Raw genomic sequence first — 25,771 nt, forward strand, 5'->3', positions numbered from 1 at the left:
ATCTTATTTAAAACAGTTCTTCAGTTCAGATACATTCAGCACATCTACCCTGTGTACAGCCCTATATACACCCACGTACGCTATATAAATACTACAATACATCTGTAAGGGAGCCTCAGAAGCAGCAGCAGAAGCCAGTTTGGAATCAACAGCAACATTTCTCTACATCATCAGTCATTGGTGTTGGGGAGGAAATGGACACAGATGTTACTGTTGTCTTGTCTTTAGTCCTTGGACTTATTATTATCATGTATTTTTTGTTTCAGCCAAGAAATCCAAATTCCCCACCTTTTATCCGCGGCTGGATCCCTTGGTTTGGAGCTGCATTTCAGTTTGGGAAAGCTCCTCTGAAGTTTATAGAACAAGCCAGAATCAAGGTAATAAGCTTGTAGACTGTAAGAATAAGCAATGTATTATTGGAGAAATGGGATATTACCATATAACTGAAGATTGTGTTGTAATGTATAAGCAAAAGAAAGCAGACTTCAGGTTGAATATTTAACCTTCATTTTTGCATTTCCCGACTTTTGACCATTTAAATTTATACCATTAGCTGAGCTTTTCTATTCTAATTTCCATACTTTATTTTTAAGTCTATTGTTATTAATGTTGAGAAGAATACAAGGCTCCCCTTCCCACTGATCTTACAAACCATGCTTTGAAACTGCTTCCTTTTCCAGTACAGCAGTGGTTTTCAGCCTGTGGTCCGCAGACCCTTGGGGGTCCGCAAACTATATCTAAGATTTCCAAAGGGGTCCACATCTCCATCAGAAAATTTTTAGGGGGTCCGCAAATGAAAAAAGGTTGAAAACCACTGCTGTATAGGTTGGAAGTAGATCTGATGAAACTTTTTCGGCTGAACAGCTTTTTATTGGAAAATGATGTTTCGTCAACATCAATTTTTTTTTGAGGGAACATGTCAATTTTTATTGACATTTTGACCAGAAAACATTTGAAACCTTCAAAATCAGAATGCAGTATTTTATTTTGACTTTGTTGTTTCATTTCATTTTGACATTCTTGTTTAGTTCAGCTCTAACTCTCATTTCATTTAGACTTTTAATTTAATTTTTTTTAAACTTTAATGTTAATATACTTATTTAAATTACACATGCGTATATTATATTTAATAGTGTAATGTTTCAATGTTATCAAAATGAAAACTTTTGATAAAGTCATTGCAATGTTTCCAAATTGAAAGAGTTTGAAATTTCCATTCCACAAAATACTTTGAGCTTTCAACTGTTTGTTCTGATTTGGGATGATTCCCCCCGCACACACACAGCCTGCCACACATTGGAATTTCCCACTGGACAGAAATTCTGTTTTCTGACCAGCTTAGAAGCCATTTGGGCAGACTTTATAAAATCTTCCAATGGCATCACAGCCATGCACATACTTAGAATTGCCTAGCTAGAAGTCAGTCATAGACGACTCGTTTCCTCCCATACTGGGGAGACACAATCTAAAGGGGAGGAGACATGGCCACCCCACGTGTCTCCTCTGCCCAGAGACCTCCCTGCCCTGCACCCAGCCCGGTGCCGTACTGTCCCCACTCCACATTACCTATGGGGGAGGGGTTCTGTCCTTCTCCTGCTGCGCCTTCCCCCCCACCCACCCCCAGCACATTTGGCCACTCTCCCTGGCAGCCGGGTGGGGAGCGGGATGGAGCCGTTTCTCATGCGTTTGAAGCAGGCTGCTCCGGGTCACTGCTCTGTGCAGCGCAGCAGCTGCCTGGGAGAGCCTGGCAGTGGCCCACTCCCCAGGACAGGGTCCGAGTGAGCCAGAAACATATTTGGGGGGAGAGGGGACTCTGGCTCACTCAGCCCCTGTCCCTGGCAGCCGGGCCCAGGCAGGGAGCGGCCTGCTGCTCCCAGCGAGGTTCTTGCAGGCAGCCGTTGTGCTGTACCGAGCCGCGACCCAGAGCAGCCAGCACGAGAAATGGCTGGTCCCGCCCCCTCCATTCCCCGCCCAGGCCCGGCTGCCAGGGATAGGGGCCGAGCATGCCAGGGGACAGGTGCAGCGGGAGGACAGAGCCCCTCTCCCTCCCCAACCTCACAGGCCAATCGGGGGTGGGGGAACACTTAACCACACATGGCCCCCTATTCATCTTCTCTGGGGACTGTTGCCGCCAACCACAATCCCATCTATATGCTCCACTTTTTGCCTCACCCAAACTTTGCAGGATATAATATGAGCACACATAATGTCCTGTATGCTGACACAACTCCTCCTCTCCCCTCCACTGAATTTTTCTGAAATGATGCCCGTTAGAGAGAGATTTTTTCTGTGGCGCTCAGGATCACCACAAGACAGAGAGATTTCAGAGTAGCAGCTGTGTTAGTCTGTATCCGCAAAAAGAACAGGAGTACTTGTGGCACCTTAGAGACTAACAAATTTATTAGAGCATAAGCTTTCGTGGACTACAGCCCACTTCCTGGGATGCATATAGAGTGGAACATATATTGAGGAGATATATATACACACATAAAGAGAGCATGAACAGGTGGGAGTTGTCTTACCAACTCTGAGAGGCCAATTAAGTAAGAGAAAAAAAATTTTGAAGTGATAATCAAGATAGCCGAGTACAGACAGTGTGATAAGAAGTGTGAGAATACTTACAAGGGGAGATAGATTCAATGTTTGTAATGGCTCAGCCATTCCCAGTCCTTATTCAATACTGAGTTGATTGTATCTAGTTTGCATATCAATTCCAGCTCAGCAGTCTCTCGTTGGAGTCTGTTTTTGAAGTTTTTCTGTTGTAAGATAGCCACCCGCAGGTCTGTCATTGAATGGCCAGACAGGTTAAAGTGTTCTCCCACTGGTTTTTGAGTATTATGATTCCTGATGTCAGATTTGTGTCCATTAATTCTTTTGCATAGAGACTGTCCGGTTTGGCCAATGTACATGGCAGAGGGGCATTGCTGGCACATGATGGCATTTATCACATTGGTAGATGTGCAGGTGAACGAGCCTCTGATGGTATGGCTGATGTGATTAGGTCCTATGATGATGTCACTTGAATAGATATGTGGACAGAGTTGGCATTGGGCTTTGTTACAAGGATAGGTTCCTGGGTCAGTGTTTTTGTTCAGTGATGTGTGGTTGCTGGGTGATTATTTGCTTTAGGTTGCGGGGTTGTCTGTACTCTCACAGATCTTGGGAGACAGACCTGTCCTCGCTTACAGACAACCCCCCAACGTAAAGCAAATACTCACCAGCAACCACACATCACTGATCAAAAACACAAGTAAGAGAAAAAGTTTTTTTCTCTTACTTAATTGGCCTCTCAGAGTTGGTGCCATAAGACAGAGAGAGTTTCTCTCCATGCCCAGCAGAGTTCCACAGGAGAGGGGATCTTCTCCTACAGAGATCTTAACTCTGCATAAGCATTCAGGCAGATTTGTTCTTGCACTGAAATCTGTCTACAGAAGTTCTTATGGGTCACGTCAAATCCTGCCGAGTTATGCAGTGAATGAAAATTGTTACAGTCAGCAGTTTATGTGAAAGGACTTGATTAATACGATTCAGCTACTAGCTGAGAAGTATTTAAATCACAACAACTATCCTCTTAATTGTCTTGTTTGGAGTCTCAGAAAGTCCAAGTACATAATTTTGATCCCAGAAGCAGATCAAATTTGTATTAGGATCATACCTCACAGTACTGTATACACTGATAGAATAAAAACACCTGATGTTATTAAAACATTATGAGGCCAGATTTTTAGAAGTCGGCCTTGTTTTTGCAATTTAGGTTATTTAGAGGCCGAAGTAGCAGATTGCATTACAAATAATTGTGAAAGCAAAATAGTATCCATAAAAACAGGCCTCATGAAGCTCAGGCTGAACATTTATCCTACTAGTTGTAGCAATGCATAATTGGAGCTATTTTGGCTTTTTAAACTTTTTTTTTTAAGTTAACCCTCAACCCAAGTCTCAAATATTGTTGGCCCAAAATTCTGAGTGCAGTTAAATTGTTCTCACAATTGGACCCAACCCTCTGATTTATGGGTGCAGTCAGTTAAGTCGTATAAATGTGGTCAATTCATATTGCTCACTGCTGGAAATCAAAACATAACTGCATTGTGCTAGTACAGGAAAACAAAATTGTGAAACTTACATGACTTATTGCATTAGCCATGGAAATATAGAAGGTAAACCCAAAGCATTCTGGGCTGATTCAAAACCCCATTACTAGTAATACTATGGGTAAGAACTCCATGCACTCCATGCATCTGAAGAAGTGGGTTTTTTACCCACGAAAGCTTATGCCCAAATAAATCTGTTAGTCTTTAAGGTACCACCGGACTCCTTGTTGTTTTTATGGGTAAGAACTGGTTTTAAATATTCTCCATTCCATTAAACCACTTTTACATTGGTGCAACTCCACTGAAAATGTTCACACACAAAATGTTCCATTCAATAGAGTTAACACTATCGTGTTTTTGTGGACATTATTTTGCACTCAGTTATTTGTGGATGCAGTCTGCTATTTAGGCATCTAAATGACCTAAATTACAAAAACAAGCCCAACTTCTAAAATATTTGGCCTCATAATGTTTTAACACCATGTTTTATTATGTAAAACTGTAATAACGAAGTGCAGAATTAGGCTCATAATTTTCATCTTGACAGTGTCCATTTGAAGTGGGTTTCAATTCTTGTTTAATTGGCAATTGCTGAAGTTATGGGAAATACCTTGGTCTTCTATAAAATACACTAATAATAAAAAAATCCTGACAAATATTGTTGTATTATTGTTTGTTCTAGTATGGACCAGTGTTCACCGTGTACATTCTGGGAAATCGATTCACCTTTGTGACTGAGATAGAGGATGTTCTTGAATTTCTGAAGTCTAAAGAAGCAGATTTGGATGAAGCAGTGCAGCAAGCCGTCCAACGCACAGGTACAGGATATTCTCTTATGTAGACCTCAAATCAAGTCACATATCAAGATTAAGAAGCTTATTTGGATCCAAGGTCACAAACTTTGGGAGAAGAATCCAGTACACAGAAATACTGGGCTAGATCCTTGGCTGATGTAACTTGGCATATCTCCATTGGCTTCTAACCCATTATTTTAGTAGTTCCCAAAACCTCAGTCAAGGCCTCATGGGGTACATCTATACAGCGATAAAACACCCGCAGCACTGAGTCTCAAAGTCCAGGTCAGCTGACTCAGGCTCACAGAGGTCAGGCCGCAGGGCTATAAAACAGCAGTGTAGACATTTGGGCTCGGGCTGGAACCCAGACTCTGAGACATTTTTAGATGTAGATGTTCTATAGCCTTGCGAGCCCAAGTCTGCTGACCTGTAGCCAGCTGCAGCCATGCCATGGGTCTTTTATTGCAGTGTAGACGTAACTTTGATGTTAGATGTTGAAAAACGGAGGAAACAGTTTGCCAATGAGCTTTGTTCTGGTCCTCTACATGGAGTTGATATAACCTTTTGAGCACTCCTTATAGAATCATTGAAATGTAGGGAACCTCAAAAGGTCATTTAGTCCATCCTCCCATGCTGAGGCAGGACCAAATATACCTAGGCCATCATTGACAGGTGTTTGTCTAACCTGTTCTTAAAAACCTTAAACAATGGGGATGCCACGATCTCTCTTGGCAATCTATCCCAGTACTTTATTAATCTTATAGCTAAAAAGATTTCCCTAATATCTAACCTAAATTTCCCTTGCTGCAAATTAAGCCTATTACTTCTTGTTCTATCTTCAGTGGACATGGAGAACAATTGATCACCTTCTCTTTATAACAGCTGTTAACATATTTGAAGACTGTTATCAGATCCCCTCAAGTCATGTTTTCTCAGGACGGAACATGCTCAGGTGTTTTTTATCCTTTCCTTGTAGGTCAGGGTTTCTAGACTCTAATTTGTCCATATTTTTCTTAAAGTGTGGCACCCAAAACTGGATACAATACTCCAGCTAAGGCCTCACCAGAGCTTAGTAGAGCAGGACAATTACCTCCTGTGTCTTACATAGGACACTCCTGTTAATACACTGCAGAATGACATTAGCTTTTTTTGCAACTGCATCAAGTTGTTGGCTCATATTTAATTTGTGATCCACTATAACCCCCAGATCCTTTTCTGCAGTATTACCACCCAGCCAGTTATTCCTCATTTTGTATTTGTGCATTTGAGTTTTCCTTTTTAAATGTAGTACTGTGCACTTGTCTTTATTGAATTTCATCTTGCTCATTTCAGAGATATTCTCCAATTTGTCAAGGTCATTTTGAATTCTAATTCTGTCCTCCAAAGTGCTTGCAGCCCCTCCCAGCTTTGTGTCATCCACAAATTTTATAAGCATACTTTCTATTCCATTATCCAATTCAACAAAATTCTGCTTTGGTGGGTGGGTGGGGAATTAACTTGCTGGCTTCCAAAAAATGCTGTATATTTTCTATTTAAGTTTCAATCTCCAAAGAAAGCTTTCATCAGAACCGTAGCATGTTCTTCAAATTGATGGTACAACAACTGAGTTCCTCTAACCTGCATCAGTTCTCTGAGACTCTGTGTAAAGAATTCAGCGAGCACGTGGAGCATTTGGGCAAAGAAGGAACTGAGGATCTCTGTGACCTAGTAAGGTTCGTAGATTTACAATCCAGCTTTATTGCGCGGATATCCAGGATGTTTATTAAACACGTAAATATTTATTTATTGTAGGTGAAATTCATCTCTGTGTTGAGGGTCAGCACAAAAATCTATGTGTCACCGAAGTCCCACATAAGACTGATTTTGGGAGCTTAATGGGGACTGATGTGATGCAAGGCCGTCTGGAGCCAATTTCACCCTGAATGAATTGTGAGCCAGAATGGAATCTAGCTCACTTCCCATGGCAGTGTTGGTTCTGCAGGGCTTACAGGAGTAAAAAGTTGTTAATGTATTTCAAGTCAGCAGATCTGATTCTATTATAGTCAAGTATCAGATCTGCCAAGTGAGAAGGTTCCATTTTACATAGTCACTTTTCTCACCAGAGTCACTCTTAAATACTCTTATATTGCTAACCAAAGAGATTACATTCTTGCCTTAAAAAGTGCTTGAATGAATGACTTTTAACCTTCTGTTTTCACAGGCATATCATGTATCCATCAGTAATGAAAACCCTGTTTGGGAAAAGGTTCTGTCCAACAACTGAGGAGTTTGAAAGGCATTTTCAGAATTACGATGAAGGATTTGAAGTCGGGTCCCAGATGCCTGAATTTTTTTTAAGGTGAGTTTTATGCTTCATAAATTGTTCCTTAAGGTGCATTTAAAATCCATTTCCATTTATTATCTCCCCCTCTCACAGGAACTGGTCTAAATCCAAAACTTGGTTACTTAACGTATTTGAAGGGATTGCAACAGACATAAAGAAAGACAAATCTTCAGAAAGTGGCTCTAAGGTAAACCTACCAAAGGATTTTTTTAATAAAATGCCAGGGTAGCATTGGTATAGTTAGGGGCTAAGTTATGGACATGGGCCAAGGTTTTTAAAAATGACTAGTGCTTTTGGGTGCCTCAATTTTAGGGTGCTCAAGTTGAGACACATTTGTAAGACCCAAAGGTCTGAAAACTTAAAAGGACAGAATTCTCTGCTACCTGTATAGGAGAAAAGTCAGCTCTGACCAGCTTCAATTACATGAATTTAATGTTGCTTGCCCATAATTCCACCTACCAAGTTTTGTTGCTTTGGTTGGAATTTCTGTATGATTTGATTATTATTCCTGTACTCATGAAAGGGAGTGAGAATTGTGCAGGATATGCCCTGGAGTGAGTGGTCTCTCTGATTTAATAAATAGCACCCTTTGGAATGGTAACAAAACTCAAGCCGAACAGGAGGGAGGGGGAAAGGGCTCTATCCTCAGACCGGGAACTGTTAAATAATAGGACTTTTTTCTTCAACAAACGAATGTGATAATCCTGTAGACAGAGTATGTTAGCAAACCATTCCTTTAGACAACCTCTAACGTACATATTCATTCTCTTGTTTATGAGAGACACTAATACAGCATGTCCTGGACAATTTGCAAGGAAATGGAGCGTCCAGTTATTTGCTGCTCTTGTTCTGGGCTTCCCAAGTTAATGCTGTTTCAGTAAGTATACTAGTTGAGAAATGCCTTCTTGCATCTCTGATTTGTTGGGAAAAGACAGGAAAAAATAAGGGTCAACATCTGGCAGATTTATTAATGAGTGAAGAAGCTTGTAATGTGTTCACTCGACAGAGAGGTTGAGGGCTTGTCTACATGAAAAATGCTACAGCAGCGCTGCTGTAGTGTTTCAGTGTAAACACTACCTACACTGATGGGAGGGATTTTCCTGTCGGGGCAGGTAATACACCTCCCTGAGAGGTGATAACTAGGTCAATGGAAGAATTCTTCTGTCAACCTAGTGCTGTCTCCCCAGGGCCTTAGGTCAGCTAAACTACACCACTCAAGGTTATGGATTTTTCACACCCATGAGTGATGTAGTTATGCTGACCTAATTTTCTAGTGCAGACCAGGCATCAGCAACTGATATAAAGGAATTCAAATTCAGTATTGATAAGGAAAGGAAATATTTTTTCCCAAAATGTATTTCTTCCTGGCACCTTCCACATTCGACAGCCAGTAACAGGCACAAAGAAATAAAGGCTGGCAGGCAGTTTGTGCACAGGAAACTCAGGACTTCTCCAACTTCCCCTGGTAGAGCAGGGTCTAACTGGCTCACAGGCAACAGGGACATCTCCCAGGAGGTCCCTGGTCCCCAGCCAGACACAGCTGCAACAGAAAATCTATGCGCTGTGAAGGCAAGAACTGACTCTTTACTATTGCTAAGAGACAGGCCAGTGCTCTTGGCACTCTTCCCCCCACCTTTTGATGGTGCTAACACTGCTGAAGACATGGGCGGCCGGTGAACTGACTACTGGGGGAGGCTAGCTCTTGGCCCCTCCCCTTCTGGCCAAGGCCCCAACCCTTACCATCCTCTTCTGCCCCATCTCCCTTGCAGGAGCCCAGAGCACCCCCTGCGCCAGGCCGCCCCCAGCCCTGAAGCTCCGGCCAGGCCCCCAACCCCAGCCCCAGAATGCAGGGCAGGCGGCGCAGCCCCAGCCCCACTTACCCCGAGTCCTGGTGGCACGCCAGCCACCACAGCCCTAATCAGTCCGGGGTACGGAAGAGCAGGAACCAGGAAGGAACTGCAGGAAGGGGCCTAGGGGTGGAGTGTGGGTGGAGCCACACCAGGCTGTTTGGGAAGGCACAGCCTCCCCCAGCCTCTGATACCTGCCACCCATGGCTGAAGAGCACTGCATAATGCATTGTCAGTGCTGATACCAAGGAAGGGAGGATGCTGCTGGCATCTCACAATTTTTCTACCACATCAGAGGTTGCTCCACAGGCCACGAACTTGAAAATCTCGTTCCGCATCTTATGCGGAATGCCTCACACAGCATAGGGTTACCATACGTCTGGATTTTCCCGGACATGTCCGGCTTTTTGGTCGTCAAATCCCCATCTGGGGGGAAATTCCATAAAGCCGGACATGTCCGGAAAAATAGGGAGGGGTCGTGGGGCTTGGATCCATGCTGGGGCCGGAGCCGGAGCCGCTGGGGCCGGCTGTGCTCGGCCGCCGCCGCTCGGCCGGGGTCGGGGCCGGAGCTGGGGCCGGTGCCGGACGAGCTGGTGCCCCGGGGCCCGATCCAAGCTGGAGTCACCGGGGCCGGAGCTGCTCGGCCAGTGCCCCGGGGCTGGAGCCGCTCGGCTGGGGCTGGTGCCCGTGTCCCAGGGCCCAAATCGAGCTGGAGTCGCCGGAGTGGGCTGGAGCCGCTCGGCCAGGGCCAGCGCGCTCGGCCGGAACCAGGGACGGTGCCCCGGGGCCCGAGCCGAGCTGGAGCCACCGGGGCGGGGGTGGGCCGGGGCTGGCACGCTCAGCCGGAACCGGAGCCGGTGCCCCAGGGCCCGGGCCGAAGCCGCTCAGCCAGAGGGCCGGACTGGGCCGCACCTCCTCACGCCCCCCTGCCCCAGCTTACCTGCTGCCTGCCTGTTTCAGGCTTCCCGCGAACATTTGATTCGCGGGAAGCAGGGGAGGGGGAGGAGCAGGGGGGCGGAGCGTTCAGGGGAGGGGGCGGAGTTGGGGCAGGGACTTTGGGAAAGAGGCGGCGTTTGGGTGGGGCCGGGGTGGGGAAGGAGGCGGAGTTGGGGCGGGGCCCCTTGGAGTGTCCTCTTTTTGTTATTTTAAAATATGGTAACCCTAACACAGCAGAACATGTTCCCTGCCATCAGAATGGCTGGTATAGAAAGAACATACAACATAGCTTGCTTACTGGGTTCAGTAGCTGGCAGCACATGGAAGATGTTTCAGTGCTTGCTCACGCTCTCACATGATGCTTTCACAACACTGATGAATGTCTCACTGAAAGCAACCACTAATTTTCTGTCACCCCTTTTTGACCCGAGTGACTAGTCAAAGTTCCGGGCCTTGGGGATGTTCCAGCTGGGAGTAGAAATTGATGATGGAGTCTGGTATTTTCTTGGATACAATCTTGTTTACCTGTAAGGAATGTACAAGGTTCTGCTTCTTCAAACTCAGGCCTTTTTAGCCAGCATCAGACCCAAAAAGCTCTCTCTCTAGCTTCTTCCAGGGCCATGCCATGCTTACAGACTTCTGCTTGGATTTCTTCAGGCTCACTCCATTGCATACATGGCCTTATCCAAAACAAAATTCAGCCCAAAGCCCTCCCCCAACACCATCCAAAACTTCTGGGCAGTGTCACATAATCCTTTTGTTTTACATGGGGGTATGTGATTAATTTAGCCTTGTACTTATGTTAATTGATGGATGGGATGCATCCTTCAATCTCAATGAGGTTTTAATTCAACCCCAACGAGGTTTCACCCAGCTTACAACATTTCCATCCCATGTCTCTTGGAGATTTGAGAATGTGGATAGTTGAGTACCTGTAGGGGAGGATTGCCTCTTATTCTCTCTTTTTGGTATCAGTGTTCTTTTATGTAGGTGTTGATACTATTCTCATCTGGTTGCCAGGTGTACACACCCTCAGGAATTAAATAAATAATATAAAGTAAATCCATCTCTGAGCTGGGCTGTAATTGGATCTTTAATTGGGCTGTAATTAGATACATATTTCTAATAGCTCAGCCTTCAGTGGTCTTTGGATCCTCAGTTTGGTTAAACCACTTAAAAAAGATAGGAGCCATATGGAAAATTCATACTTGAATTGGGATTTTGAACAGCCCCAGTGTTTGGGGGTGTACAGGCTGTTTGGTTCAGGCCCATCAGTAGTTCTGGATAGTACAAGTAATTTTCTCATTTGAAATAAATGTGTTGGAGTAGGTGACTTTCCTAGTCGGATTCAGGGCTTATAAACCCCTCCCGTTGAAGCTGGTGGCAGTAAAGCTATTGATTTCAATGGGAGCAGGAATGGAACCTAGTTTTGCTATCCACAGATCTGTGCAAAACTTGGCAGTTTTCATTTTACAAGGCTGTAACAGGTGCCTCCTGCTCATGGACAGAGGTAGCTTTGCAGTTACCAGCATCGATTTTCATTCTTGGGCTTCCCTGCAGGAGCCTCATTCACTGTGGTTCCTGGTGCTCTTATAGGGGAATCACCTGATGTCTGTCAGGAATGCCTCTTCAGTAGTCAGGCTTGGCTGGCCCCAGGCCTCTAGGTCTTAAAGGACCAAGCCGCCCTGTTACAAGGGAACATTGTGGGACAGATTCACCAGTACTCTCTGGCTGCTTTACACCATTCTAGTAATGCAAAGCAGCCATAAACCCTGCTAACCCTGATCAAAGGAGCATCCCAAAATAGTTGGAGCAAACTGGAGAATCTGGCCCCTGTGTTTGGTTTTGATGCCTGTGCTTTTGCGTCACTTGAGTTCTGTTTTGAGTTCTGCATTTGTGCAGCCTGCAAAACTCAGAGAATACTGTTGTGTTTCAGCTCATATCACACTGAAACCATGAAAAACTGTGAAATACTCCATAAACCACCCCCCACCCCAAGATTCATCTGAAACCAGGTTCTAGTTCACTGCAATAGTTCATAATCTCAACCTTATGAATCCAGATAAGTGACGTGGTGAAAACACCGTTCTAGCTGCCAGCTCCTCTTCTTTTGCTCGTTTGTAGACATTGAATGCCTGATTTTCACAGGTGCTGGCCTCTCACTACTCCAGGGGAAGGTAAAAGGGGCTGTGGGTTCTCAGCTCCTCTGAAAACCAGGTCCGTAACATACTGCTTTCTTTTAAAATGTTTTAAATAACATGTTATATTTAATTGCATAACCAACTCTGCCCACCTTACTCACCTGCCTTGTTAACTAGATGGGGATTACTCATGTGAGTAAGGTAAGCAGGCTCTGACCCATTATAGTGACCTCGTTTTAATTTACCAGAATTTAATATTGCGGAGGTAATTTTTGTCTCTCTTTAGGGTGCCTTTTGGACCCTGGCATTTATACTATCCAACCCTTCTGTTTACAAGAACATCATGGAGGACATAGGTTCTGTTTATGGCAAAGCAGGTAATAAACCAGAACTAAGTCACTGCAGTGGTATGGTATAGAAAGTAAAACCACAGTTAACATACGACCAAAACCCTCACTCAGTTTTTGCTCTGTCGTTACTCAGCCTGATCCCACTGAAGTCCATGCGTGTTTGGCCACTGGCTTTTTGGGGAGTTTGCCTGAATAAGGTCTTGAGGCCCAGATCCTGAAAAGTCTTTAGGTGCCTCACTTTCCTTAATTTGAATGGGAGTGAGGCACCTTAATACTTCTCAGGATCTGGGCCTAAGTAAAATCAGGGTAAGTATTTCTGGATTTAGCCTCTACTGATTTGGCCTTTATATTTGTGTAATATCTTCAACTAAGGGCTTCTCTATACCACCTGCTGGATCGGCGGGCAGCGATCGATACAGCAGGGGTCGATTTATTGCGTCTAGTCCAGACACGATAAATCGACCGCTGAGTGCTCTCCCATCGACTCCGGTACTCCAGTGGAGCGAGAGGTGGAGTCAACGGGAGAGCGTCAGCTGTTGACTCACCGCAATGAAGACACCGTGGTGAGTAGATCTAAGTACGTCGACTTCAGCTATGTTATCCACATAGCTGAAGTTGCGTCACTTAGATCGACCACCCTTCTCTCAAGTGTAGACCAGGCCTAAATGACATTTCTTTCATGTGTGCTGTTCCATGACTTTTCCATGGGCTTTTAGGGATTTCTGTGAGGTTCAGCCTTTCTGAAGTTAATAGGACCCTTGTGGTACTAAACTCAAACAAGTAAATGGGATAGCCACAGTGGGTCATTATTACTGGTTTGGACCAGGTACCCCAATGCAAAGTGATCTCAGCACCAAGGTGAAATATCCCTTCTCCCCACCATGAGTACAAAGTGGGTTCAAATCCCTCCCATTATGATTTGAAATTTTCTAAATTGAAAGGGGGCTGACATATTACTATTGTCTATCTGTGTCATGCCATCTTGTTTCAACAGGGGAAGCTAGGATTGAAGTCTTTGAAGATGACCTTAAGAAACTCTCATCAATTAAGCAGTGTGTTTTGGAAGCCTTACGGCTAACAGCCCCAGGTTCAATCATAAGGAAAGCAATGAAGCCACTAAAAGTTCAGGTGTTGTATTATTTTAAATGGAGATTGTATTTTCTTGTAAATCTTCTGGAAATAGATGTCACCAATTCATTCAACTTGTCAAGCCCATTATTTAGCACTCTGCTGTAGTTACCAAAAAATAAAATAAAATAAAAAAATCTAACAATAAAAATGGGTCATGGTGAAACAATCCAAAAATTTGTATTTGTTTTGACCTGACTCAAAATTTTCTTCAAACTTTTCAATTTGCTGAACGCAAGACCAGCCATACTAGGTCAGACCAATGGCCCATCTAGCCCAGTATCCGGCCTTTCGACAGTGGCCAATGCCAGATGCTTCAGAGAGAATTAACAGAATGGGGCAATTATTAAGTGATCCTCCCCGGTCCCAGAATCTGGCAGTTAGAGGCTTAGGGACACCCTGACCATCTTCGCTAATAGCCATTGATGGACCTATCCTCCCTGACTAATCTAATTCTTTTTTGAATCCAGTTATACTTTTGGCCTTCACAACATCCCCTGACAACAAGTTCCATAGGTTGACTGTACATTGTGTGGTGAAGTTCTTCCTTTTGTTTGTTTTAAACCTGCTGCCTATTCATTTTGTTGAGTGACCCTGGTTCTTGTGTTATGTGAAGGGGTAAATAACACTTCCATATTCACTTTCTCCACACCATTCATGATTTTAGAGCCCTCAATCATACCCCTCCCCCCTTAGTCATCCATTTTCTAAGATGACCAGTCCTAGTCTTCTTAATCTCTCCTCATATGGAAACTGTTGCATACCCGTAATCATTTTTGTTGCCCTTCTCTGTACCTTTTTCCAATTCTAATATATCTTTTTTGAGATGGGGCAACTAGAACTGCAGGCAGTATTCAAGATGTGGGCATACCATGGCTTTAGATAGTGGCATTATGATAGAAAATAAGATAGAAACTATCCCTTTCGTAATGGTTCCTAACATTGTTAGCTTTTTTGACTGCTGCTGCACATGGAGCGGATGTTGTCAGAGAAGTATTCACAATGACCCCTAGATCTCTTTCTTGAGTGTTAACAGCTTAGACCCCATCATTTTATACGTATAGTTGGGATTATGTTTTCCAATGTGCATTACTTTGCATTTATCAACATTGAATTTCATCTGTCCTGTTGTTTCCTAGTTTTTCAAAAAAGTTCCCCCCAAATTTTTTGGAATTGCCAGCAAATGGAAAAAACCCTTATTCGCCCAGCTCTAATTACGGTAGCATGTAGGCATGCCAATCAAGGATCCCATTGTGTGAAGTGCTGTCACTTGACAAGTGCAAACAAGATGGCCCCAAGATGCACACATTCTATATTTTTCATATTCATTATATCCTCAGACCTAGTCCATGCCTCCTACCCAGCATCAGCTTAATTGTTAAGGTGAGTCAGCCATTTAAAGGAGAGCACGTTGATGGTATTATTATTTATATAGCACGCCATGGGCCTGAGATTCTGTACAGTGGTAAAGTGCAGAAACTGCCTTCAAGAGTTTACAGTCTACTCGTAAAAGTATATAAAACAGTGAATGTACATTCTTGATGAAAATACTGGACACATTTCAAAAGACACAGGAGGATGCATGAATTATTTGTCCACTTTTCCTTAAGTCAAGGAGGTCTTTAAAAAGAAATCCCCTTGTTTCCTAGTACTATTTTTCTAGTTTTGTTTGACTTTTAATTAGTCACTTAAGACAGTGGTGTCTCCTGTCGGCAACGCTTCAGTTCTAAAAGAAGAATTGCCAGAACACACTTCTGGTATTTCCAGTAAGTGATAGTACTGCAATACTGTTACAGCCCCGCCAAAAAGTGCCAGAATGGCATTCGGGAGCATTCCAGCAGGACTTGAGCCCTATCTGCAAGTAGTCTTTAGTCCACACTTCACTATAGTAACACTAACAAGAACACGTATGGTTGATCCCACTGCCACTGAAGTCAATGACAGTTTTGCCATTGGCTTCAGTGGGAGCAAGATGAAATATTTTCTACACATCATCCCAGGATTTCCCTCCCTTGCACAATTTTTATTAGACAAGAGGTTCTGGTAGCCCATTGGGCTTGCAGTTATGTATTCCTTTGCTGAAGCTTTTTGTTTCTCATTTAGAATTTTGTCATTCCACCTGGTGACTTGCTGATGGCATCTCCTTATTGGTTGCACAGGAATCCAAAATATTTCCCTGAGCCTGAAATGTTTAAGCCTGTAAGTTGTTTCTTTTGAGACATGTATTTTGCTCTGTTTTGCCCTGGGCTGGACAGATGGAGCCATGTGAAGGGTTGAAAGGCCAGCAAACAGTGGTAAAGTGTGCAAACTCCCTGGAAGAGCCTCCAGTCTCAGTATAAAACTGAATAGATATTGCCTGTTCATGAAGAAAAATACTGCAATACCCCCATAATTCATTGGTCAGACCTTGCTACCACCCCTCCCTCTCCTCTTGTGAGAGGGAACTGGAATTCATAACAGATTGAAAATAAACCCCAGCAACGATAGTTTCATATGCAAGGATTAGCTGTGCAAGGTCATTTTTAGCTTGGAGAAATAAAGTTAAGCCTATTTATACAAGGCTTATTTGGAAAAAAAAATGGTTTTCTTCCCACAGGATCGTTGGGAAGAGGCAACGTTAAAGAAGAATGCTTTCTTGGACGGCTATTTGGCATTTGGAGGAGGAAAGCACCGGTGTCCAGGAAGGTCAGTGAAACAGCTGGGGTTTGTTTATTCCTAAATTCAGTGGAAAACAGCTCCACTGGAGGGGACTCCTCCTTTATCTCCAAAACATTCTCTTTTTGCACCAGTGATCAGTAGCATGCCATTTCTGGGGGTCTGTCCAAGGTCAGTCTATGAAAAGACTGTACACAAAGGAAGAGAGATTAGTTTTTTGATGGATGGAAAAGCAGCATAGAAGATCAGGAGATAGGGGTTCTGCAGAAGAGGAGTCAAAAGTCAGCCCAGCTCTGCTGTTCTCCCAGTGTCTTTTCATCAGTGGAAGGTTATTTCAAATACAGGATGTGCCAGTTTGAGCTCATGGCATTGGAGTGGCCATAAAACATCCTCTGCCCTTGGAGTAAGGAATAATGCACTAATCTAAGGGCTTTTCTTCATGGGAAAGTTTTACAGTTATGGTTTACCAGATTGAGTGTCCACAGGGAGGTTATACTGATATTAGGGGTGGCTTTTTTCAGTTTAGTTTAAACCCCTCCCCAAGTGACATAAACTAAACCAAAAACAGCTCTCTAATATGTGTCATTTGAAACGAACACTGAAAAAAGTCCTCTGTTTAGACCTTTAACTTTCTTATCCCTTCTGTCCTTTGTGCAGAAAAGGAAGTAGGATAAAAGATACCAGGAAAAAAGCATACAATAGAATATGATAATTATACAGAAACAGTGCTAGGATCACGATGGATACGCTTTTTCTTTCTTTTTCTTTCAGATGGTTTGCTCTAATGGAGATTCATATGTTAGTTATTATACTCCTTTATAAATATCAGCTTACTCTTTTGGACCCAATGCCAAAGCAGGTAACATCTAACTGCATTTAACACTGTCAGTATCTGGATCTATTTTCTTTAAACACTTAAATCTTGTACCCTCAGAGCTTATCTACATGCAAAAGTTGCACTGCTATACCAGCATAGTGAAAACAGCGTAGCCACCCCATAGCATAGATGCAGTTATACCAATATAGCTTATTCCATAGAGGGAGGAGAATAAACTATACTGGTATTGGGCACTTTTATGCTTGTATAACTGTGTCCACTATGGTTAGTACCAGTGTAACTATATAATAATAATAATAAAAAAAAAATCACATCCTTACCCAAAATAGTGATGTTACTACACAATGTGTAGACCAGGCCTCAGTTGGAATGTTTATCATTTTGTAAAAAAAGAATTATAAACAAAACACATAAGGCCAAATCCTGCAGCCTGAGTACCCCCTGAGGGTGAGTTAGTAGGACAGGCTGGCCCATTCCCACACTCCTTTATGCAGACAATCTGGTTGTGTCTGGACTAACCGGCCAGCTTCCTGACCCATCCACATTCCCCTTCACAGTGTGCAACTTCTCCACAGCCTTACCCTTCCACTCAGTGTCAACACCCCTGTGGCCTTTTCGGAGCATGGGTGCCTGGCCTGCACAGGCTTTGTCTGATAGCAAGGGATCTAGCCAGCTAGATGCTTGAAGCAATGAGGCATTCAAGTGTAATTGCTAACTGCTGTCCCATGCCAAACCTCTTAAGGTTCTCAGTAGTGCAGCACATGTACCATGATCTGGGGGCAGGTGTAGAAGGCACTTCAGTGGCCTCAAGGTCCCAGGAACACCACCACCTAGCCCTTTTCATAAGTAGATCATAATGCACTTTGCAATGGATGTCAGTATCACTATCCCCATTTAACAGATGTGGAAGCTAAGACACAGAGGTGAAACAACTTGCCCAAGGACACCAGTGGGAGATCTGGTAATAGAACCCAGATCTCCTGAATCCCAGTCCATTGCACTATCCCCTAGGCCACACTGCCTCCCACCTACTAAACACCTAGACACACATTTAAGTGAAGGGACATTTATCAGGGCTGGCAGAAAAGGGAAGGGTTGCAAATACCCTAGGCACGCAGTGACTTAAAAAGTTACATTTCAAGGTAAAACATTCCTAGTCTGGCCCCTGGGGGTATCCAGTCCAGAGTTAGGCCTATTGTCTGGGATGTCCTCTCCCTCCTCTGCTGCCTAGTCACCCTGCAGCCGCTGTCCTGCCCCAGAGCAAGGAAATTTCCTGGGGCAGAGTCTTTCAAAGAGTTTCTCCTCTGTTGGCCAAGGGAGGAGGATGTGCCCAAGCTGGAAGGTCAGCAGGGAGGGGTTTGATGGGAATTCATCACACAAGTCTTTAATGAGGACTTTAGAAGGAAAATTTTCATCCGACCCTATTTACAGTAAGGAAACAAACTTGTGTAGGCCAGAGATGGATTTGGATTTAAAAATCAGTGTCAAACCTTGTCATGGGGAATTGTTAACATGTTCCTCAAAACGCTGCACTGTCAGACTGTGGTTATAGAAACCAGAGACTAATGGCTAGATCTTCAGAGGTGTTGAGCACCCACAATTTCACTCTGACTCCAGTGAAAATGGTGGGTGCTTGGCACCCCTGACTACCAGGCCTTTTTTATTGGTCATCCTAAATAGGGATTTCGGTGTCCAATTCTAAGACACCCAGGTTTGAAAATTCCGGCCTAAAGTGTTAGTCTTATGCTTCAAATGGTATCAGAGACTAGACACTAACCCTCAAAGTTAAGCTCAGTAAAGGCTCATGAACATAAATAACTTGCCAAACAAAACAGAGACTGTCAGTGTACTGTATCTTCAAATTGTGATTGATAATAAAGGGCCCTAATCTCATGCTGGTTTTACATGTCCTCAGTGAAATTGCTCTTGATAACATAACAGAGCAGAATCCATCCCAAGGGGACAGATTCTTACAGTGTAAGAGAGTAGATAGTGCACTGGACTGGCACTCTGGTGACCGTGGTTTTATTCCCAGTTTGCTCCTGGGTAACCTTGGGCAAGTAACTTTCCTTTCTGTGCTTGTTTCCCTATCTGCCAAATGGGGATAATGATACAGACCTTCTTTGTAAATTGCTGAGACCTGCTGTTGAAAAGCACTATGTAAGAGCTAGGTATTATTATTAATTACACTAAGGCACCTTTACACCACTCCATGAAGTACTGTCAAATGTCATTTATTCCCACTTCATGGATCCTTTACACTGCTCTGACATTAATTTGTGTAAACTTAATCTGTATGTATATTTACAGGTTTCTATTGCTTGTGATTTTCTACAGAGTCTTCTCCAGTTATCAAGGGTGTGTCACCCCGATGGACCATGCAGAGTGCAGTATAAACTCAGAGAATGAAAATTTTATTTTATTAACTTGGTTTCCTGTACCAGCCACCTCCAGAGTGATGGACCATTTGGCTTTTCTGATTTGGCATTTCTTCTGTTCCTTAATGAATTCAGTTTTAACACTTTTAATAGGAAAAGGTTCATATGCTGAGAATGCTCAGAGTCATATCTTCCGATGGTGTTAATTTATGTATCTCCATTGATTTCAGTTGCCTTCAGTGAAAGCTATGTAAGTTTACACCAGCTGAGGACCTGGTCTTTAGTATCTAACCGAAGAACAAATTATTGTGAATGGAATGTTTTTGTGAACAGATTAATAGATTCCAAGGTCAGAAGGAACTACTCTGATCATCTAGTCTGACTTCCTGTCTAAACACAGGCCATAGAATTTCCCGGAAATACTTCATGTTTGAACTACAGCATCTCTTTTAGAAAAACATCCCATCTTGATTTAAAAGTTGTCAATTATATAAGATTCCATCATGACCCTTGGTACATTGTTCTAGTGATTCATTACCCTTATTGTTAAAAGGAAGGATATCTCAGTGGTTTGAGCACTGGCTTGCTAAACCCAGGGTTGTGAGTTCAATCCTTAAGGGGGCCATTTAGGGATCTAGGGCAAAAATCTGTCTGGGGATTAGTCCTGCTTTGAGCAGGGTTGGACTAGATGACCTCCTGAGGTCCCGTCCAACCCTGATATTCTATGAAAATTGCTTAACTTCAACTTCCAACCATAAGATCTGTTATACCTCTGTCTGCTAGATTGACGAGCCCATTGTCAAATGTCTGTTCCCCATGTAAGTACTTATAGACTGATCAAGTCACCCCTTAACTTTCTCTGAACCCTCTCCATTTTATCAACATCCTTCTTCTTGAGTTATGGACATCAGAAATGACCACAGCATCCTAGCAGTGGTCACACCAGTACCAGATACAGATGTAAAATAGCCTCTCTACTATTCAAGATTCCCCTGTTTATCCAACCCAGGATCACATTAGCCTTTTGACCACAGTGTCACACTGGGAGCTCATGTTCAGGTGATTATCCACCATGACCCCTAAAGCTTTTTCAGAATTACTGCTCCCCAGAATAGAGTCCCCCATCCTGTAAGCATGGCCTACATTCTTAGTTCATAATATTACAGAAAATTCCCACTTTCGACACATACGCATCTCTGAACAATCTGAAGGACTCACTCTATAACTTCAGCCTTGCTACTCATTGAGAGAAGAAACTGATTTTCTCCCTGTGACATAGGAAATCGGCTAGATATTTGAGACATATAGCTAGTAGGACTTCTGCCCTGAAATCAACACATTGAATGGAAGACCTACAGAGATGAGGAAATCCCAATGACAGAAAATTAACACCTTGCTGCAGAGGCAGCTAAACTTGTGAACATGGCATGGCTGTGTCCAGAGAACGAACACAAGGGGTGCCTGATGTCTGTGTTAAGACAGTCAGGGCACATCCAGTAGGGCCCTGTGTGTAACTGAGAGTCAAAGGAGACTGGGTGAGCAAGGATGGCTCAGAGAGCAGAGCATTATGACTCCCTGGCTTCCACCAACAGGAACCGTATCACAATCCTGCCTCTAATGCTAGGTCCCTTTGGGAATGTGAAGGTCTTGTCTCTGTAATGCACCTAGACAGAGACTGTATGCAACAGAGAATAGTGCAAAAATGACTTGTGACACGGTCATGGGGCACAGTACTCACTGCTTGTCTGGTACCTCCTCCTGGTCACTCTTGGGATTAGCTCTTGAGGCAGACACCCCTTCCCATGGTCACACGCTATCATACCTTCTCTCTCTAAGGTATGCAGCTCCTCTCTCATCCCAGGAACTGCAGCATCCTCTTTATGATTTAGCTCTCTGGCTAGGTCACTCAGCATGTTTCCCCCCTCCCAGGGTACAGTCCTTCAAATTCTCTGTCTCTCCCACTGTGACCCATTCACTGCCCCACTAGTGCCATTTCCCCAGTGGCAGGTAGGGGAACTCAGGCCCGCCCTTACTCCAGGTTCCAGGGACCCTCAACCCAGCAGTTCTAGGCAGGGCCAGCTCCAGGCACCAGCGAAGGAAGCAGGTGCCTGGGGCGGCCAATAGAAAGGGGCGGCACTCCGTCCGTTATTGGGACGGCACGTCCGGCCGGTCTTCAGCAATTCAGTCTTCGGCGGCAGTTCGGTGGCGGGTCCTTCACTCCATCTCGTCCTCGTCGGCAGCACTTCGGCAGCAGCTCAATCGGGTTTTTCTTTTTTCACTTTTTTTTTTTTTCGCCGCTTGGGGCGGCAAAAAAGCTGGAGCCAGCCCTGGTTCTAGGCATCCTCACCCAGCCCTCACTGCTCCTTCCCTGGACTGCTTGCTACCACTCCTGGCTCTGGGCGTACCAACTCCAAACCCTCCTCCCAGGGAGGGCCTACAGCCTACATATCTCAGCAGCCACCCAGCATGCCTCCCTCTTCCCAGGGCAGGGAGTGATTGCCCTTTCCCAGCAGCAGCCCATCTATGGCAGCTTCCTGGCTTGATAGGCCCCACCTGTTCCTGCACAGCTGAACCTGCTTGCAGTCAACACCTTGCTCCCTGAATCTCCTTCCAGGTGCAGCCTGTAGAGTTAATAGGCCTACCTGGCCATCTTAACCCCTTCCAGTCCTGTGTGGGGTGGACACTGAATCACATGTAAGCGGGGGAATGGTCCCGCTATTGTGGGGAACTTTCCTGGCTTCTGTACTACCCCGGTGAAGTGGACTAGCGAAAGGATCTGAGTCCCCGCTCCCACTTCCTTTACCCAGAGGCCTCCCTGCCCTTGAGGGCTCCCCTTCCACTCTCCTGTCTGGCTGAGTCCTCGTAACCCCAACAAGGCTGGGCCCAGGATTCCTGGGGGGCTCGACCCCCAACCCTGCTGTGGTCACCTAGGACAGGGGCTAGGGTGTCCCCACTCCGGGGTACTCTCTCTGCACTGGGCACCTCCCTGACCCACTGATTATTCCATACAATTTAAAGCAAATACAAGTTGTTTAATTAACAATTAATTTTAAAAAAGAATAAGGAAAAATGGGAAAGGTTAAAGGAAAACACATTACCCCGCTCTGTGGCAGGGAACATTACAAACAGTGTCTCTGGAACGTCAGGGCAGTTCAGTCTGTTCCTTGTAGGTCCCAGGCCTGCTTCTCAGGCCCTGTCTGTGCTGCAGGGACGCTGTGGGTTGGACACTTGCTCTGGTGGTGGCCACACGCTCTCAGGCTCTAGGTGGCAGGACCCTTCTGCCCAGCGTCGCCCCTGCCCGGTCGGGGTTATGATCCCCCTCCAAGTCTGGCCTGCAAGGCCTCTTGGCTGAGGCGTCTCCCTGTGCTGGGCCCACTGCCCAGGGTCCCCCTCACTCTCCCCAGCTGCTCACCACACTCGGACTGCACACGGCTCCAGACTGCCCCAGCCCCAGCTCTGGACTGCTCCAGCTCCACTCTGCCTCAGCACGGCTGCTGCTGCTGCTCTGCCTTCAGCTCCCTGGGCTGCTTCTCTGGCCTCTCTGGCTCTGGTTGCTGCAGCTCTGCCCCCAGCACAGCTCTGCTCTGCAGGCTGCTTCTGTGACTCTGCTCCCAGCTCTGACCTGCTTGCTGGCTGCTTGTCTGGCCCCTCTGGCTCTGGTTGCTGCAGCTCTGCTATCTCTGGTCTGTGCTCTGGCTTTGGGGCTGCAGCTCTGCTCCCAGCAGCTCAGCTCGGGCCCCTGCTCTCTCCTTAGCTCGGCCCCACTCTGTCTGACTCAGGCCATTCCAGTTCACACGGAGGACGGGACCCCCCCGGCCTCCTGACTCTCTGATTAGCCTGCCCGCCTTGTCAATCAGGCTGATCTGGAGCATTGGCCTCTCCCCATTGTGCTGGGAGCTAGCCAACCAAAACACCCCCACTGAGTGTTAGTAAGGGGGCAACAGTCCCCTTACACACAGATACTTATTAACCAGATAGGACCATGATAAGTGCAATAGAAAAGCCCCTCAGGAAATTAATAATTTAGTGTTTTTAACACTGACTGACCCAGGTCGTTGGTGGGCAGGATCGCACCGGGGACATCTGCAGCTAAATGCGTGAGCCTCTACTGCATGAGCTAAAAGCCAGGTGGCCCTTAGCTAAGGCTGTAGCAGACTCACTAATCTCTAAGTGGTCTCGGTGCCACTAGAGGGGACCGAGCACTACACCCTGGAGGTGTGTGGGATACATGTTCACAGCAGGTTCAAATACCTTTCCATGAGTACCATCCATCCTGTGCACTGAATGAGGCAGAGGTCCAATGGAAAAAATGTATGTGAACATGGAATTAAAGGTTGTATTATTATGCATATGCACAAGGAGGATGAAATAAGCTTGCACCGAAAACTTTAATTCTGGCACTTCCTCACTTTTGAGTGTTTGGGGAGAGGAGGAAGCATAAGTAGAAAAAATAGTCCATGAGAATGCCACAGCCCCCATGTCTTTACTATCATTTCATCAAGCAGAATTCAGTAAAATATTTAGAATGGGTAATACTGAGGCCTTGTCTACACCACAGGGAAGATTTGATTTAAGCTATGGAATTTGAGTTACATGAATAGTGCAACTCAAATCAACATAGCTTAGATCTACTTACCATGGGGTCCACACTACACAATCTCGATGGTAGACAGTCTCCTGTCGACTCCCCCTACACTTCTCAATCTGGTGGGGTACAGGAGTCAACGGGAGAGTGATCCGCAGTTGATTTAGCGGGTCTTCGACCACCGATGCATCAATTGCCGCTCGACGATCCCCCTGTAAGTGTAGACAAGCCCTGAGAGACACAGTTTCACTATTCCTAACCACAGCATGAGAAAATACATGTAATTTATGAGTGCAAGGCTATCATCAGATTACAAATATGGAGTAAATTCCCTGAAGCCATTGGACTTATTCTTAATTTATGTTGTTTTAGCATAGTTGAGAGCTCTCTCTACAATTTTGGATTCAGCAGTGAATGAGGTAGGTCAAATAGTAACCATTCATACTGTGGCACCTTCCCCTGGGGAAGGGGTTGCGACATTCCCCTGGTGTTGTCTGCTCCGGTGATCTACTAGGTCACTCCAATCCTTGACTCTGGGAGCCAGCCGTACCCTGCTCTGCTGTGAGAACCCCCACTCCTGGGCTGTTCACACACAGCCTCTGGCATGCAAGCTGCTTGGATTGTGCAACCGAATGACACTAGCCAATATCTCCGGTCCCAGACACAACCCTAGGAACCTCCGTCTTGCAGTGTCCAGTTATGCCCGCTGGACACTGCAAGCTTATATGAGTTTGTCAGTTTAACAAAGAAATTGATATGCTTGTTATCCCAAGGGGAGTTGATACACTTCAAACCAAATGCACTGTTTCAGGTAGACTAAACAAACAAATTTATTAACTACAAAAGATAAGTTTTAAGTGATTATAAGTCACAGCACAAGTTGGATTTCGTCAAATGAAATAAAAGCAAAACGCATTCTAAGCTGATCCTAACACTTTCAGTGCCCTTGCAAACTTAGATGCTTCGCACCCCAGGCTGGCTGGTTGCCCTTCAGCCAGGCTCTCCCCTTTGATCAGCGCTTCAGTCGCTTGGTGATGATGTCTGTAGATGGAGGTGGAAGAGAGAGAAGAAGAGCATGGCAAATGTCTCTCCCTTTTATCATGTTCATAGAATCATAGAATATCAGGGTTGGAAGGGACCTCAAGAGGTCATCTAGTCCAACCCCCTGCTCAAAAGCAGGACCAATTCCCAACTAAATCATCCCAGCCAGGGCTTTATCAAGCCGGGCCTTAAAAACCTCCAAGGAAGGAGACTCCACCACCTCCCTAGGTAACGCATTCCAGTGTTTCACCACCCTCCTAGTGAAATAGTTTTTCCTAATATCCAACCTGGACCTCCCCCACTGCAACTTGAGACCATTGCTCCTTGTTCTGTCATCTGCCACCACTGAGAACAGCCGAGCTCCATTCTCTTTGGAACCCCCCTTCAGGTAGTTGAAGGCTGCTATCAAATCCCCCCTCATTCTTCTCTTCTGGAGACTAAACAATCCCAGTTCCCTCAGCCTCTCCTCATAAGTCATGTGCTCCAGACCCCTAATCATTTTTGTTGCCCTCCGTTGGACTCTTTCCAATTTTTCCACATCCTTCTTGTAGCGTGGGGCCCAAAACTGGACACAGTATTCCAGATGAGGCCTCACCAATGTCGAATAAAGGGGAACGATCACGTTCCTCGATCTGCTGGCAATGCCCCTACTTATACAGCCCAAAAT

At 45.0% G+C, this 25,771-nt stretch overlaps 1 protein-coding gene across 1 annotated transcript; it reads left to right on the top strand.

The window, feature by feature from the left end:
* Positions 1-194: 194 nt before the first annotated feature.
* On the top strand, positions 195-19,525 carry LOC128835022 (24-hydroxycholesterol 7-alpha-hydroxylase). The gene is made up of 12 exons (XM_054024319.1): positions 195-377; positions 4,771-4,906; positions 6,420-6,594; positions 7,083-7,220; positions 7,299-7,392; positions 7,987-8,082; positions 12,416-12,506; positions 13,474-13,607; positions 15,711-15,806; positions 16,204-16,292; positions 17,034-17,121; positions 19,438-19,525. Exons 1-12 carry the CDS (start codon positions 195-197, stop codon positions 19,507-19,509), a joined length of 1,392 nt encoding a protein of 463 aa, XP_053880294.1. The 3' UTR covers positions 19,510-19,525.
* The last annotated feature ends 6,246 nt before the right edge of the window (positions 19,526-25,771 follow it).

The sequence above is a fragment of the Malaclemys terrapin genome, chromosome 3, assembly GCF_027887155.1.
Source record: "Malaclemys terrapin pileata isolate rMalTer1 chromosome 3, rMalTer1.hap1, whole genome shotgun sequence".
Taxonomy (NCBI): Eukaryota; Metazoa; Chordata; order Testudines; family Emydidae; genus Malaclemys; species Malaclemys terrapin.